The 15,520-nt window shown below is 60.8% G+C and overlaps 1 protein-coding gene across 3 annotated transcripts in view; it reads right to left on the bottom strand.

Moving 5' to 3' along the window:
* LMF1 (lipase maturation factor 1) overlaps positions 1–15,520 on the bottom strand; it is a 71,483-nt gene that overhangs the window by 9,669 nt on the left and 46,294 nt on the right. For all 3 annotated transcript variants that reach the window (XM_032144847.2, XM_058434048.1, XM_058434047.1), the window contains 5 exons: positions 12,459–12,626; positions 5,657–5,837; positions 5,230–5,383; positions 4,399–4,582; positions 3,466–3,578 (listed from right to left, as the gene is read on the bottom strand). In XM_032144847.2, coding sequence (XP_032000738.1) covers positions 3,466–3,578; positions 4,399–4,582; positions 5,230–5,383; positions 5,657–5,837; positions 12,459–12,626 — 800 coding nt within the window. The remainder of the gene's footprint in view (positions 1–3,465; positions 3,579–4,398; positions 4,583–5,229; positions 5,384–5,656; positions 5,838–12,458; positions 12,627–15,520) is intronic.

Raw genomic sequence — 15,520 nt, 5'->3', positions numbered from 1 at the left:
CAGCTTCCAGAGTAGCTGGGATTACAGGCGTGTGGCACCATACTCGCTAATTTTTTGTTTTTGTAGAGATGAGGCTTCACCATGTTGGCCAGGCTGGCAATGTTTGATTATCTCTGGTTTTTAGAAATTTGACTTTGATGTGTTTAGGTTTGAATTTCTTTGGGTTTTTCCTATTTAGGGTTTACTCCGTTTATTGACTCGGTAGGCTTGTCCCTTTTGCCAAATTTGGGAAGTTTTCAGTTCTTATTTCTCCAAGTACATTTTCAGCCCTAAAGCTCACTCTCTTCCTCCTAGGACTTTGATGACATTAATTCTGGATCTTTTGTTACAGTCTCAGTCCCACAGACCCCTGAGGCTCTTGCTGTTTTTCCCCATCTATGTCCTCTCACTTGTTCCCACTGGGTACTTTCTATGTTTAAGTTTATTGATTCCTCTGTCCTCGACATTCAGATGTTGAGTGTTTTATATCAGTTATATTTTTCACTTCTAAACTTTTCATTTGGTTCTTTAAAAAATCTATTTCTTTGCTGAGGCTGTATTTTTTTATCAGTTGTGTTCATAATTGCTTACTGAATGCATTTTCGACGGCTGCATTCACATCTCTGTGAAGTCACTCTAACACCTCTCTCACGTTGGTGCTAACACCCGTCGACTGCCCTTTTTCACCAGTTCAATGTCTTCCTGTTTCCTGCTGTGACAAGTAATTTTTCCACTGAAAACTGAACACTTTGTGTATTAGGAGATTTTGGATCTTATTTAAACCTTCTGCTTTAGACGACGACTTCTGACATCATGCTGGTAGAGACGGGTATTGCCTGGCTCCTGCCAGGTTGGGGTAGAACTCCAGTGGACGCATTGGGGGTATTCCTTGTTGTTTCTGGGTAGGGTGGGAGTCGTGGCTCCGCACTAGGCCCCCATGACACTAAGGCGGGGGTGGCCTAGTCACTGCTGGGTGGTGGTGAAGGTCCTGACTTTCTGCTAGTTATTACGTAATACCACTCTGGAGGGGAAGAGCCCTTCAGTACTGCCAGGGGTTGGGGGAGTCCAGGCTCCTCCTGTCCACTTATACCACAGAAGCGGGGGGTCCTTCCTGCCCACTTGGATGAAAATCTCAGCTTCCTATTTGGCCTCCTCTGGTCGCACCCAGCGAGCTGTTTGGAGGAGAGTCCAGGCTCCCTACTCCATACCTTGCCGGTGTGGGTGGGGCCATGGATCTTTCTGTGGTGTTGGCTGGAGTGGTGATTATTTTCTGTACATTTCCTGTCTTGCTAGGCTGCTCTTTTCTGGCCCTTTGGCCAGAGACAGCAGATTTTTGTTGAGGTGTTTCTTGTCCGTATCTGCTGGCATTACTGGGTTTCCAGTTTCCTCACCTCCAAGTCTAGAAAATGAGGCCGAAGGCAAGCCTAGGCAATCCCCGCCATCTTGGGGCTGTGGTCGCATCGCGAGGGCCCTGCTGGTGGCTCACCTTCAGTCTTCCTGTTTTATGTGTAACATCCAGGGATCTTGGTGGCACTTAGTGGGAGGAACAGGGATAAGTGTCTTCTCCATCTTCCAGTTTTAAAGTCGATGATGAACTAAATGCAGGCCCACGGTTAGGCCACGTCCTGTCATGGTACCGCCTGCTCCAGCTGCCAAACACGTGGATCATGGAGACGGGAGAGATGTGCTGTGTGGCGATGTTCAATATTTCAGATGTTTTAAATGTCTTCCCTAAATGTTAACTCATTACTGGTTCATATAAAATAGTTACTGCTTTTCACACGTGGTTTTCACAGTATCCATCCTTTCAGGTGGACTTTGGGACCCACGGATGGACCTGAAACTGCTCTGACGTGATTACTTTTTCCAACACCTCGTGGCTGAGAAACAGATGATCTGACTGTGCACTTCGCCAGAAGAGGCTTCCGTCATGACCTGACGATGGTAAACCTTCCTCCGGGCCAGCTCCAGGGTCCCCAGGCACCGAGGAGGCTGCGATCTGGGGTGGGGGCTGGGGGGCTCTGAAGGCTGCTGAGATGGGGTAGTAACAGAGAAGACCCGGATTGAGCCTGGAAGGACGAGCTCTGGGGCCTGGTCCCCAGTGAGCCAGGTGAACGGCTGCCTGTCCCACCTCCAAGGTCTCAGGCTCCCAGGGCTGCTGGTAGCCACACGGCAGGCAAGTCACCTGGGGCTTGATGTGAATTCACGGGAAGGTGGCCCTGTCTGAGGGCGCCAGCTAGGAGGGCGGCCACCCCACCAGAGGCTCTGGGATGGAGACTCCCCTGGACTGCCTGAGGCCGGGCCCATGAAGAGGGACCCCATCGCCCCTCTGCCCCAGCTCCCTATAATACCAGTGCTGGGGAAGCAGCCCTGGAAGCATCGCTTGGCCAGGAGCACCCTGCCTGGGCTGCCAGACTCGGGGCCCAGCTGCTTCACTGCCTCTGTGGACCTCGGCGCCCCCTCCCATCCCCGCCCTCCAGCTCCTTGGCTGGGGCCTCTAGACAGCTGGGAGCAACTCCAGACGGTGCAGCTGTCCCGGCTCCCGAGTGTTCTTGCAGGGAAAATCCAGAGCTGTGTTTTCCGTCAGAATTGGCGGCTGATGGCGCAGGGGAGGGGCGGGCAGTCCAGACTCTGCTCTGTTCCTACTACTTCCAGGGGGCTGCTCAATCCCAACCATGTGGGGCAGGGGATGCAAACGCTTGTCAGAGCGGCCACCCCAGGTCTGGTCATGTAGGCGTCTCCAGTCCTCCACGCTCTGCGCCCCCCGGACCCCACCCCACACTGTCCTCAGATCCCCATACCCCAGTGGGGCCCCATCCCTGCCTCCTGCTCCTCTTCTGGAGGCCCCAGCTCTCCCCAAAACCTTGTCCTCTGGTCACAATGTCAGGGTCCTTAGTGTCTCCCTCTGCACCCCGGCTCCCCTGCGTGGAGTCCGGGAAAGTCATCCCCGGTATGGGGAGGAGGGCGATTCCCCCATAGCTGCCACCTCTGGCTCCTGAGACTCTGACCCCGGAGGGCTCCTTGGAATGTCACCATGTCACTGCCCCGGGTGGGCCAGGCTGCAGGGCCCACAGGGCTCTCACTGCAGTCCCCTGCCCAGTTCACCATGGACTCCTAGGGCTCCTGGAGTGAGGGCCCCTGCCTGTCCTTCTTGCCTCTCCAGGCCAGGGGCAGAGCTGGCACCCGGAGGACGCCTCAACAAAGCTATGAGCCGCGGACACCCTGCCCAGAGCAACTGTCCTGGGCTCCTCTCACCACGGCAGGTTTGGTTTGAGGTGGGCTATGATGCAGGGGTGGGACCAGCCTTGATGCCAAGGCTGATGTGGGGGGACCCTTTTTGCTCCCAGCAGGCCCCACCTCTTGCCTCTGCGGGAGGGAAGGGGCGCTTCCTGTGAGCAGGTGGGGGTGCGGGTACAGGTGGTGGGATCCCAGCAGACACCTGGATTTGGGGGAGACCCCTGAGCAGCGGCTGGGAGGGCGTCCTACCTGGGCGGGGGCCTGCCTGCGAAGGGGTTGTGTGCCAGCAGGGACAAGGCCTCGGCGTCGCCAGCCAGGAGCTTGCCAGCCAGGTGGATGATCCAGTCGTTGTGCTCGTAGGTCTGGGAGGAGAGGTCGGGCTGGAGACGGCTGTGCCACTCGCTGTCCAGGCACAGCCCCTCCAGACGCTCGGCTGTGCCCTCCACTCCCTCCTGAGGCTCTCCTGGAGGTGGGTTCCCTGGGCGGCCGCACCCCAGTTTTTTGGCTGGGGTCCCCTTAAGGGGCTGCCTGCTTCGCGTGCTCGTGGCCCTGATCACTCATTCCCATGCCGGCCGCTGGCCTCACTCCCCTGCCTGGGTGCCTCAGAGCCTGTCTGCCCCAGCACCCTCTGTCTGGGCCCTGCCTCCTTGAGGCTCAGTTTTCTGGTGACTGAGACGGGACCGGGAGGTCAGAAACAGCAGCTCTGTCCGTGGGTGCCTGTGCTACCCGCAGCCCTGGGGATTCCTTCTTTCCTGTTCTCTGAGACAGGGTCTGGCTCTATCCCCCAGGCTGGAGTGCAACGCTGCCATCATTTGAGGCTGCAGCGGTTGGGCTCAATCGATCCTTCCTCCTCCCGCACAGCTGAAACCACAGGCGCCACCCTCACCTGCTGGCTAACTTTTGTATTTTTCATAGATACAGGGTCTCGCTATGGTACCCAGGCTGGGATTCCTGGCATGAGACACTACCTGGCAGACCCTGGGGGACGGCAGGGCTGGGCTCCCTCCTAAGGCTGGGCCTGGATGTCGTGTGGGCTCAGGTCTCAGCTCAGGCAGCGTCCCATCTCCCCCTGCCTCCCTCCCCACCAGCCCCTTCGGTGGGCGTTCTAGAAACCTGCCATCTGCGGGCAGAAGAGGGTGGGGTATAGGCAGGTCCATGTGCCCGCCAGGGACTGTCCCCCACCTGGAAGGCCGCAAACCACATCAGCCAGTCCAGGCGGTAGTGGTATGGGGAGATGAGGCAGGGCCGTCTGCTGGGGTCGCCCGGCTTGCACTGGAACTCGTAGTCCTCCCACACGGCGTCGGGGGTGCTGGCGTTGGCGCTGGCTGTGCCCTGCAGGATCACCTCCGTCCGCTCCTTGGTGATGCTGCCGGGAGACCGAGGCAGGCCAGGCCCACGTCACACACCGGCTGGGCTGAGTGGGGTGGATGGGGTGTTCCCCGACTGTCCATCCTGGCCCAGGTGGAGGGTCTACAGCCTCCACCTGCCTCCCAGTCAGGGGCTACTGCGAGGCTGGGTGGGGCTGAGGAGAACTTTTGGGAACTGTGGCCCTAGGGGCTCATTTGAGAGCACCTTCCCTGCCCCTGAAGACCCAGCCACAGCCGGCACGTGCCCCATGACCCTCGGCAGCTTGGGGTGGACAGGAAGGGGGCAGAGGCCAAGGGGCTGGCCCCAGGGCAGGGAGGGCACCTGCGTTCAGCTGGCACTACCCGGCATTCCCACCCAGGGTTTCAGGGCCTGGTCACCTCTCCCTTATGCCCCCAGTAGGCATTCCAGGGCCGCAGCCCACCTGCCTGGTGACCTCGAGCCCTGCCCCTTTGCTTCATGGGACCAGAATGGAGGAGGCCTGCATGTCTAGGCCCGGTAATGGGGACAGCACGGCCTGTGCTTGGGTCAGGCTGGGGACACTTTGGGTCATGGGGGCCTGCACTCTAATCCCGCCTGAATGTGGCTGGTCAGGGCTGAGTCTCCCCACATACCCAGCTCCGGGGGACGGGTGCCCTAGGCCCATACCTCCCGAAGGCCCCGTAAGTGTTGACGATGTGAAGAGAGTTGAAGTGGGTGTTCATGACCTGCCTGGAGCTCAGCAAGTTGAAGACCACGGGCACGCTGAGCCAGGCCAACAGGATGCCCAGCGAGACGTTGGCTGCACGCCGCACCACAGAGCCTGGCAGGGGAGTGAGATCTTCCAGGTGGGGCTCCCAGCTGCCCCTTGGCCTGTCCCGCTGCTGCTCCCTAAGGGCCAGCTGTCCTGGGTCCCAGGGACGGAACAGCACCCGACGTCACACACCTTGTTCCTGGCATGCTACACAGTGGACAGCGCTGACTCTCCGCCTACCCTGGCATCCCAAACCACACGGGCAGGCTGTGGGGCTGGCACCACTCGACTTTCTCATGCCCGTGGGCACTGGGGCAGGGCCCCCCCGGCTGAGCCACCTACCGAATCTGGGCTTGGGCCAGGCACCTCGGATTTCCCTCTGCATCTGCAGAACTTGGTCCTTCAGGCTGCCCGGCCCGGAGGGGAACAAGAATCCCAGGGTGGCGTCATCGAAGCAGGCCAGGCTGGGCACCATGGTCAGCCAGTTCAGGAAGCTGAGGTTCCCGCTGACGATGAGGACGGCCTGTGGAGACGCCGCAGCTGAGCCTTGTGCAGGGCCTCAGGTGGGGCCCCCGGGCGGCTGGCGCCTCTCTTCCCGGAGCAGGGGGGGCCCTGCACCCAGCTCTGAGCTCTGCCCTTGCTGTCCCCCAGCCCCAGCATCACAACTGAAACCCAGCTGTGCCTTCACGGAGGGGACAGCAGACGCCTCAGAGGTGCCTTCCGGCAGGTGCCTCCAGAACGTTCCTCCCATGACTGCACGTTTCTGTGCAGGTTCTGTCCCTCGCTTAGACCACCAGACCCTGTGCCCTCCTGGAACTCCTCACCTGCAGAGGGCGCCTGCCGGGGTCATGCCCGGGGAGGGCTGGTGCGTCCAAACAGAGGAGGCTGTGCTTGGAGAGTGGGTACCGGGGACGCCCCTCAGCCAATGGGTGACACGGACAACAGGGGCCATGGGGGGGGCCACCAGTAATGCCCCCACTCCAAAATATGAAATGCAAGGAAGCGAGACACGGGCACAGGACCCTGTGCCACAGAGATGAACAGCAAGAGAGGGGAGGGGCTGCATGCAGGGCTGGCTGAGCAGCACGGCCAGGAGAGCTCCAGGGAAAGACTTAGCAGCAGCGAGTAAACCCGTGGCAGGAAAGGCAACCCTGCGGCAGGAGGGACTCAGAGGGACCCGCTTCTGGACACGCCTGCAGGCCAGTGATGGTTAGGTGACGAAACGAGATTGAGCCGCTGTCCCTGCAGCTCTGTCGGGCGAGGTCAGTCACAGGTGCGCTGCCAAACTTCACCCCTGCTGTTGCGGCGGAGGCGTCAGGGAGATGGGCGGCCCTGCATGGGTGATGATCTGCGGCTGAGCCGGCGGACCCTGGGCGGGCATGACCCAGGCGTGGCTTCCTCAGATGGCTCCGTCGGCCAGATTTGATGCATCAAAGTCCAGCCTTTATCCCCATAACCCAGGAGGAAGGTTGAGGGCAGGGATACCGATGTCTAATGAAGGGTCTCGCGGGGGCAGCCACACCAGTTTTATGGGCGATGATGGTATTTTATGAACTGTGTATTCATGGCTCTCCCTGGGTGAATTTGGAAAAATAGCTTTCCTGGTTCTGAGCCCCAAAATAGTTGTATCTTAGTCTCCACTGTCTACAAGGTTACTAAACCCCAATGCCAAAAACAGCCCCGCCTTGCCCTGGCTGGGGTTAGACACCTCTGCCACCAGCTCCCCTCAGCCAGTCCAGACTCCCATGCCCTCTGTCCTGAGTGTGACCAGGGCTGGTCTGGGGCGGGGTGGCTGGGAGCCCCCGAGCTCCCGTGACAGGGAGGGCGCAGGGCTGGGCACTGAGGTCTGACCTTTGGGCCCACTCTTGGGGATGCTCTGGAGGGGATGCCCCAGGTGACACTGGAATGTCCTGCCATCTGTTCCTGGTGGGAAAAGCTCGGGCCTTTCTGGCCCTTCCCTGTGGTCAGCCTGACCGGCAGATGGGACCAAAGCGAGCTGGGGGCACAGCCTGAGCCAGCGCCTGTTCTGATGCTCGGCCACACCAGAACCATCAGGAGCTTTGAGCAGCACCCAGCCCTGAGCGCCTGCCTGCGTTGGTCAGGGTGGGCCCCGCCTAAGCGTACTTCCAAAGCCCCCTTGGGTCATCCTGATGTGGGGCTCAGTGGGAAACTCTAGCCTCAGGGAACTAAGGCTCCACAGAGCACAGATCTGGGCGTCAGATCCTGTTTCTAAGAAAGCTTCAGGGCTCGGGGCCCTGCTCCGTGTGGAGGCATCCCCAGCTGCGCCCCGTTCAGCTGCTCTGGTGCATCTCTCGCCCTCCATCTGGTCAGCTGTTTTGTTACGAAAACGCAGTTCCACGTAGAGTGCACGGCTTGAGCGCTCCTGGGGGACCTCGTCTTCCTTGTTTTTCTTCTAGCGTCACTGAGCCATCTCCTCAGAGGGAAATCAATCTTCTCACAGCCCATCTGTGCTCGCCCTCACCGGCGGAGTCCTCACAAGGCTGTGCAGCCCACAGATGACCCCGCCTGTGGCTGGGAGCGGAGGCGAGGCCAGAGGGGGTCCCCAAGGCCGGCACAGGAAGAGGAGCTGGAGGTGATAGAATCCTGGGCCCAAGAGACGGAGCAACAGGTGTTCCAAGGCCAACGGCGCATGGCCCCAAGAAGGAAGAGCAGGGTCTCTGCATGCAGCCTCCTGCCTGTCAGCTGCCACAGAGAACAGGTGGCTTGTGGGGACCCTCTGCCGAGGACACGCCTGCACTCACGGGGACCCTCCGCCGAGGACATGCGTTGTGTTCCCAGGTGGGCACTCTGGTGGGCGTGAACCCAGGTCTCTCTCCGGTGTCATGGAGAGGAGATGAGGGCGGAAGAACATGGAGAACATGGTGGGAGGTAGAGAATCTGCTGAGGTCTAACACAAGTCCATCAGCGTCCACGACAGCAGTGACCCAGAGCCCTGTGCCTGACCCACAGAAACACATCCAGCCTTGCAAAGGAATCGGAGTTCAGCACGTGCCCCGAAAGGGACGGGCCCAGGGTCATGGTGCTCAGGGAGGGAGGCTGGACGGAAGCCGCACATTGTAGGATGCCGGTTGCATGGAACGTCCGGGTCAGGGGAATCCAGAGATGAAGCTCCCAGTGGCTGGTGGAGGCCCGGCGGGGGGTGTGGGGGGGTATGGGAACTTCTGGAACCAGGTGGAGGTGGTGGTTGCGTCACGCTGTGAACGTACTGGACACCCCCGAGTTCACTTCAAAAGCATGAACTTGGCGTTATCTGTGTTGTTTCATCACAACCAAAACATAGCTAAGGGCCCGTCAGCCCAGCTCCGGGACAGAGCCTCAGGACAGCCGGCCTGCGTGTGCGGGGCTGGCAGGGCCTCTGGGCCTCTGTCTTGAGGGGGCGTCGGGTGCAGCCACCACAGCGCAAGGAGCCCTTTGGACAGCGCGGGGTGGGGTGGGGCTGGACAGCCCCCTGTGAGCAGGCACCTCAGAGGCTCCAGACCTGAGCTCGCCCCTGCCCCTCCTGCCCTGGCGGCCCCGGGCTTCGTCTCCCTGTCCCCAGTGCCCTAGTGGCGGCTGATGGCTCCCATGGGGTGCTGGCTGGGAGGCCGGGCTCTGTGGTCACTGCTCACGTGCACCTCTCCAGGCAGGCAGTGGCCCCAGGGCCCTGCGGAACCCTCCGGAACAGCTGTGTAAACTGCGTGGGAGGAGGGAGGCTGCTCATGCCTCAATTCCCCAACGGAAGGATCACGGGAACCAGGACAGGCTCCAGGGGGGCGGCGCTCAGATGGGAACACACGGAACCAGGACGGGCTCCAGGGAGGCAGCGCTCGGAGGGCTCGGGGCACTCGGCTGGCACAGCGTGGCACAGGTGAGGGTGTGGCCCTGGCCAGGACACTACAATGTTAGAGGACGCGGGTCACTCTCAGCCCCACACTGCATCATCCCCCAAACACCCTCTGCCCTGTATGCCTGTGGGGGCAAAAGCCCTAGTTCAAGACCCCACACTGCCTGTGAGGGGGCAGGATACATCGCAGCCGGGACAGCCGGCCGACCATCCTCTCTTCCAAGGGGGACGCCAGGCCAGGCCGCAGAGCACAACCACGACCCTGGTGCTTCCACCTCATCCTGGACACGGTGTGGGGCTGGAGAGGATGACACGGCTGGACCTCCGAGGCCTGGAAGGGAGGCGCTGCCTGTGCCGGGTCTTTGGGGGTGGTGCTCAGAGTCCCAGGTGCAGTGAGGCCCAGCTCTGTCCCCTCCCCTTCCAGCATCCCCACTGTCCACCACCACTCACCCCACCAGGCAGCGGACTCCAAAACTGGGCCAGCACCGGCACTAAGGGAACCCGCAGCCCGGCTGTCATGCCTGGGAGGGTCCCTGTCTCCCCGCACCGGGGCCCGTTGGTCCAATTCTTATCTCACCCTCTGGCCAGGTTCCTGCGTTCTGAATAAACAAGGACGTTTTTGAGCCTCTGGTTCAAGGGTCACCTCCCCATTCCATGTCACGGTAGCTCAGCCCTCAAGTGACTCCCACATGCTCCATTTACTTAAGTAACTCAGCACCTTGCTTTTCATGAGAGCTTCTCCCAGCCAGCATCGGCTTATTTGGAGAGAGGCAGTGGTGGAACCCGCCACCACGGCCTGAGGGAGGGACGCTACAGGGTACACGGGCCATGGAAGCGGGAGGTGGGATGCTGAGCACCCCCCACTGCCAGGTAACCACGGAGCTAAGCGGACCAACACCCCTGCCTGGGCCGTGCGTCCAGGGGTGCCCTTGGACCAGCCTCGGAACCAGACCTGAGCCTGGCGTGGGCAGCTCTCTGTTCTCCACCGGCAGGGGCAGGCAGGACCCTGGGGCAGCACAGCCCACGCAGGAGGTGCGGGGGGTCGGGGGGACTCCCGGAGTCTCCAGCCCTGCCCTCCTCCAGCAGCTGGGACCCCATGGCTGAAGGCGGCTCAGGGGTCACCCGTGGGCGTGGCCCCACCCAGGTTAGGAATCCTGGCACACACTCCTCCATTCAGGCTGGACACCCCTCCCTGGGTGGCAGTGGGACCCGGGGCTGGCACAGCTGGCCCTGGCCCCATGCCTGTGCTCAGCACAACCCTCTTTGTGCCCCGTGTGGGAAGCACATGTGTCTGGGGCTCCGTCTGTGGCACTTCCGAGGCTGAGTGGAGAGATAAACCGGGGCACGTGCGGACCACGGGTGTCTCGGCACCGAACAGAAACGAGCGGTGGAGACTGCAGGAGGCACGGGGAGCCCACGTGCTGCCGCGGAGGGAAGGAAGCCAGTCCGCAAAGGCCGCACAATGCTTCCCACTCTAGGACGTCCGGAAGAGGCAGCACCGTTGAGACGGAGGGTCGGCGGGGCACAGAGGACTTCCAGAGCCACAAGCGACTCTGCATGAAGCTGTGATGGGGACACGCATTTGTCGGAGCTCACAGAATGAGCAACACTGCAAATGGCTCTCCTGTCAGCCCGGGACTCTAGTTGGCAACAATTTATCAGTCCTGCCTATCAACTATACAAGGTCCCGGCCAATGCAAGGTGCTGAGAGCAGGAAAACTGTTTGGGAGGGGGGATAAGGGAACCTCTGTAGTCTCTGCAGTTTTTCTGAAAACACACATGGGCTCCGGCTACACGGAATCAACTGAAGCTATTCCAGGAGCCCCCAAACACGCGTGGGGTCCGGCTACACGGAATCAACTGAAGCTATTCCAGGAGCCCTGAGCAGCTGCAGAGAAACATGCGGTCGTGGATGGGGGACGATCTGTGAGCAAGTCCATTCTTCCCACTTAGATTCACAGCGACATCGATGCCCGCAGGGAAATCACCCGATGGGCACCGGCGCCAGCCTCCAAGCAGCTAATGCGGAAAAGCCCGAGGCATTCAGGAGCTGCTCAGGGCCCCGGCGGCCAGGGGGTGGGGTCTAGAACAGCACAGCCACCCTGGGACACGTGCAGCTTCCAGTAAAGTGAATCACAGGCCTGCTCATGATATAGTAGCGCCCTTGAAAACACGTCCACAGCATGACGAGATTGCGCGTGTGCATGGCAGGCTGTGGTGAAAACCAGAAACCACAAGTGCACAGACAGGCGGACGAACCGACCACAGGCGTGCACCGTGAAACAGGACCCGGCCAACAACCGTGGGCGTCCCCACATGCACCAACGTGGCGTGGCACCCATGCCTGCTGACGGAGCTTTGCCCCTTAAGGTGGCGGTGCTCTGGCAGGGGTGGGCAGGGCAGGGCAGGGTGGGGGTGGGGGTGAGCGGGGCGGGGGGGGGCGGGCGGGGTGGGGGAAGGGGCATGGCGGGGCAGGTATGGCGGGGGCAGGGCAGGGTGGGGGAAGGGGTATGGCGGGGGCAGGGCAGGGGAAGGGGCATGGGGCACCCAGGTACATCTGTTTTCCAGAGCACATGAACGCCACCCCAGGACCTGTGCATTGCCCTGGCTGTATGTTACACCTCCATCGAAACAATTGAGAGAGAGAGAACCACCTTTAAAATCCCCACCACGTTTTCCTTGGGAATCGACAGTCGGAACGTAGTGTTTACAGGGAAAAGCAAAGGCCCGAGACTGGCCCAGCCCCCCTGGAGGCGGTGTGGGGGTGTCCTGCCCTTCGAGGCGCCCTCAATGCAGGGGGCTTGTGGGGCAGGGATGGCAGTGACCGTGGGCAGGACGGGGGTTAGGGGGTTTCCGGGGGCTGGGGGAGGCAGCCCCTCACCCTCATGGAGACGAATGACCCTGGCCTCTCTCAGACTCTGGTTCCCGGTGGACTGAGATGAACACGTGAAAGGAAACCTCTAGAATGAAAGAATCTTAGGAGCAGATCCCAGAAATGTGGGGGTGTCCACACATGGCCTTGGCGTGCGGACCCTGTCCCACTGCTGAGCCCAGGACGTGGCCGGGCCTCCTGCAGCTGCAGGACACGCTCTTGGGAGGAGCCAGTCCTTAGAGGAAGCCTGGGAAGGAAACCCTCAGCCTCCAGCCCCGGACAGCGCCGCAGTGGGGCCCCTGACACAAACGAAGGCTGGGGAGGACAGGCTGTCCCCAAGAAAGGGGGCCTGTAATGCCCCAGGGGCCTCCCAGACAGTGGGGCAGCGTCTCTGTGGACACGGGGCAGGGCGGGCGGCGTGGGCTCACCTGGAACAGGATCTGCAGCACCCCATGGATGATACGTGCCCGCCGGCCGAGGAAGAGGAAGAAGGGCACCAGGAGCTCGATGAAGTGGTTGCTGAGAGTCTCGAAGCGGTGGAACCACCAGGGGGAGTGGTGCAGGTAGTACGCCACAGGATTGGGCACCGGCTGGGTCTGCAGGGACAGGAGGGCCGTGAGGTGCCTGGCCGATCTCGGGGGGTGGGGCTACGGATAGGCGTGTGGCTCCCTGGCCCTGACCCCGGCCCCTACTGCACACAGGACCCCCCCGGCTCGCCTGGCCTGCACCCGTGGAGACCACCTGCCAGGCTGAGAGGGGCCAAGGGACATTCAGGGAGTTTTTGAAGCGAAGGCAAAGTGTTCATTTTTGTCTTAAAATCTTTACAATCTAAAGGCCAAGAATACACACCCCAGGTGAAGGAGAGACAACACCTGTGAACCCTCTGTGCCCAACTCGAGAACACAGGCAGTCGGAGAACGCGCCGCCTGCTGCCCACAGGCAGCCAAGCTGCAACCCCCAAGAGCCAGGGTCCACAGGCGGCCCCTCAGGCTCAGGATGCCCTCTCCCTAGGGATGGGCACGTGGGTGGGGACGTGCCGGTTGGGGACCAGCAGGAATGGGGCCCGGGCCCCGCAGGACCTGGCTGCGGGGACCTTGAAGCCTCCCAGGCCAAAGCACAGAGGAGTCCCTACACCTAGGGTCCCACTCAGCAGCCCTGCCAGGAGGAAGGGCGGGAACTTGCCCTGCGCCATAATTCAGAACTATCAAGGTCAGGCACGGCGGCTCATGCTTGTGATCCCAGCACTTTGGGAGGCCAAGGCAGGCAAATCACTTGAGCCCAGGAGTTTGAAGCCAGCCTGGACAACTTATCAAGACCCCATTTCTATAAAAATAAAAAATTAGCTGGGCATGGTGGCGTGTGCCTGTAGCCCCAGCTACCCAGGAGGCTGAGTCAGGAGGATCGCCTGAACCCAGGAGGTGGAGACTGCAGTGAGCCATGACTGTGCCACGGCACTCAGCCTCGGCGACAGAACAAGACCTTGTATCAGTCAGTCGATCCATCAATCAGGTCAGAGCAGTTGTGCAGACTTGTCTGGAGTGAGAACGCCCCACTGGCAAACGGGGCCCAGGCCCCCACACGCTGTTTCCTGGAAGCCCCCAACGATGGGACCCGGAGTGGCACAGCCAGGGCCGCGTGAGTCGGTGAGCCCAGGGTGGTGGTGGGAAGAGTGCCCGAGATGGATGATGCTGCACACTCTGCCTGGCTTTGCAGAGGGGCCTGCCTGCGTGCTGCTCAGGGCTGAAGGCCTTGTTAGCACAGCCCGTGGGAGCCATGGGGCCTGGCACAGCCGCAGAAACTCCACTAGGGACAACAGTGAACATGCCCTGCAGGGAGGGAGGCGGCCCCCAGATGCTTCAGAGTCCGCACCCAGGTCCTGGGACTCCCGGGGTCCAGACAGGCTGCGTGGAGGTCGGGGCCCCCAGGTGGCAGAAAGCACACATAGGGGCTGTGCTGGGCAGCACTCGCTCCAGGGTGGGGGTGTGGGAAGCGCAGGAGAGGCGGCCACGTGCACACCCAAGGGGGCGTCCGGGCACAGGGCCTCAGTGCACCCCAAGAGCTGTGGGCTGGGGAGGGTCCTGAGGCCTTTGCTCATTTGCTTGGAGAGCAAAGAGTTATTTTTGTTTACACTGAGGCTGGGAGAAAACATCACGACCTGAAACTCGGCTGTGAGCCATGAGGTGGGTGTGGCAGTGTCGCATGCTGCAGGCAAGGCCAGGAGCTCCCGTGTGGCCGGGACACTCAGCCCGTGGCCAGGGGAATGGTGGGTCAGGGCATGGCGGGGCTGCTGGCCCAGACCTCAGGAAACAGCCTGCAAACTTCTCCTAAAAAGACAATTTTAAATAAGAAAAACATGAGGAAAGAGTGAAGGGGATGACACCTGTTTAGGGACTTGGAAGGCAGCACATCTTGGGGGAGAACGAGCGTCGTCTGTTGGGGCTTGAGCGCCCCGTGTGGGACCCACCCCCCAGTGCCCACAGGGAGAAGCCAGAGAAGAACCACAACACCTGGTCCACCACCTCCCTTTGAGGCTGCTCGTTGGGTGTTTGGGGTTGCGGCAAGACCCACGCAGGAGGCGGCAGTCTTGGCCAGGTGTTGGGAACAAGCATCTCCAGGGCTAGGCCCACACACCCGAAGTCCCAGCTCTTGGTCTGGCTTTTGGGGTAGGGGACTTTAACCTCTCCTTCCCTCTTGCACGCTGCTGACGTGTGTCGGCTGAGCTTCGATGGGGAGGGGAGGGGAGGCTGCTTATGCTTATTAGGTGAGGGTCTTGGGATGAAGAAGAAGGTCCCATGTGTTCCCAGGAACAAGCCAATCACAAGGGTCTCTGTGGGAAGCTGCCCTTGGATGTTTGTGTCCCAAAGTGGTAACTGCCACCGGCTCTCAGAACCTCACCTGGGAAGGGGCCACAGCAGGGGCACAGTGCAAAGCCTTTGTGGACGTGCAACGCCTTTGTGGACGTGCAACCCTCCCTTTCCACCAAGGCAATTGCAGATAGAGAAAAACAACACTGAGTGATAAAGACAGTGACGAATATAACAGACATGGGGCTGACATGACCCAATGCTGTGTTAAAAAGAGAAGAGCATCAGGCTCAGCTGTGGTGGCCACTGCCCCTCCTGAGCGTGGCTCGCCTCCCCTGCAATCCCAGCCGACCTTGGGACTCAGCTTTGGCCAAGAGAATGCAGTGTGAGTGATGTTCTGAACTCTCAAGCTCAGTCCTTGAAGAGGCAGATCCAGCCCCATTAAAGGTCCCTCTACTCTGAGGCCACCAAGCTGTGAGGAAGCCCATGATGGCCAAGTCGCAAGGCCACTGGGAGACGCACTAAGTTCCAGTACAAGTGAAGCCTTCCTGGACCTCCCAGCCTGGCTATCACCTCATGAATGACCCCACCTGACACCACGTGCAGCAGAAGAGCAACCCAGCAAAGCCCATAAAAGGACCAGGAAAAAGAGGAGCCACCCAGCAGAGCCCATCACAGGACCAGGA

The sequence above is a fragment of the Hylobates moloch genome, unplaced genomic scaffold (genome assembly GCF_009828535.3).
Source record: "Hylobates moloch isolate HMO894 unplaced genomic scaffold, HMol_V3 SCAFFOLD_23, whole genome shotgun sequence".
Taxonomy (NCBI): domain Eukaryota; kingdom Metazoa; phylum Chordata; class Mammalia; order Primates; family Hylobatidae; genus Hylobates; species Hylobates moloch.
This window is presented reverse-complemented; position numbering and strand designations above follow the sequence as displayed.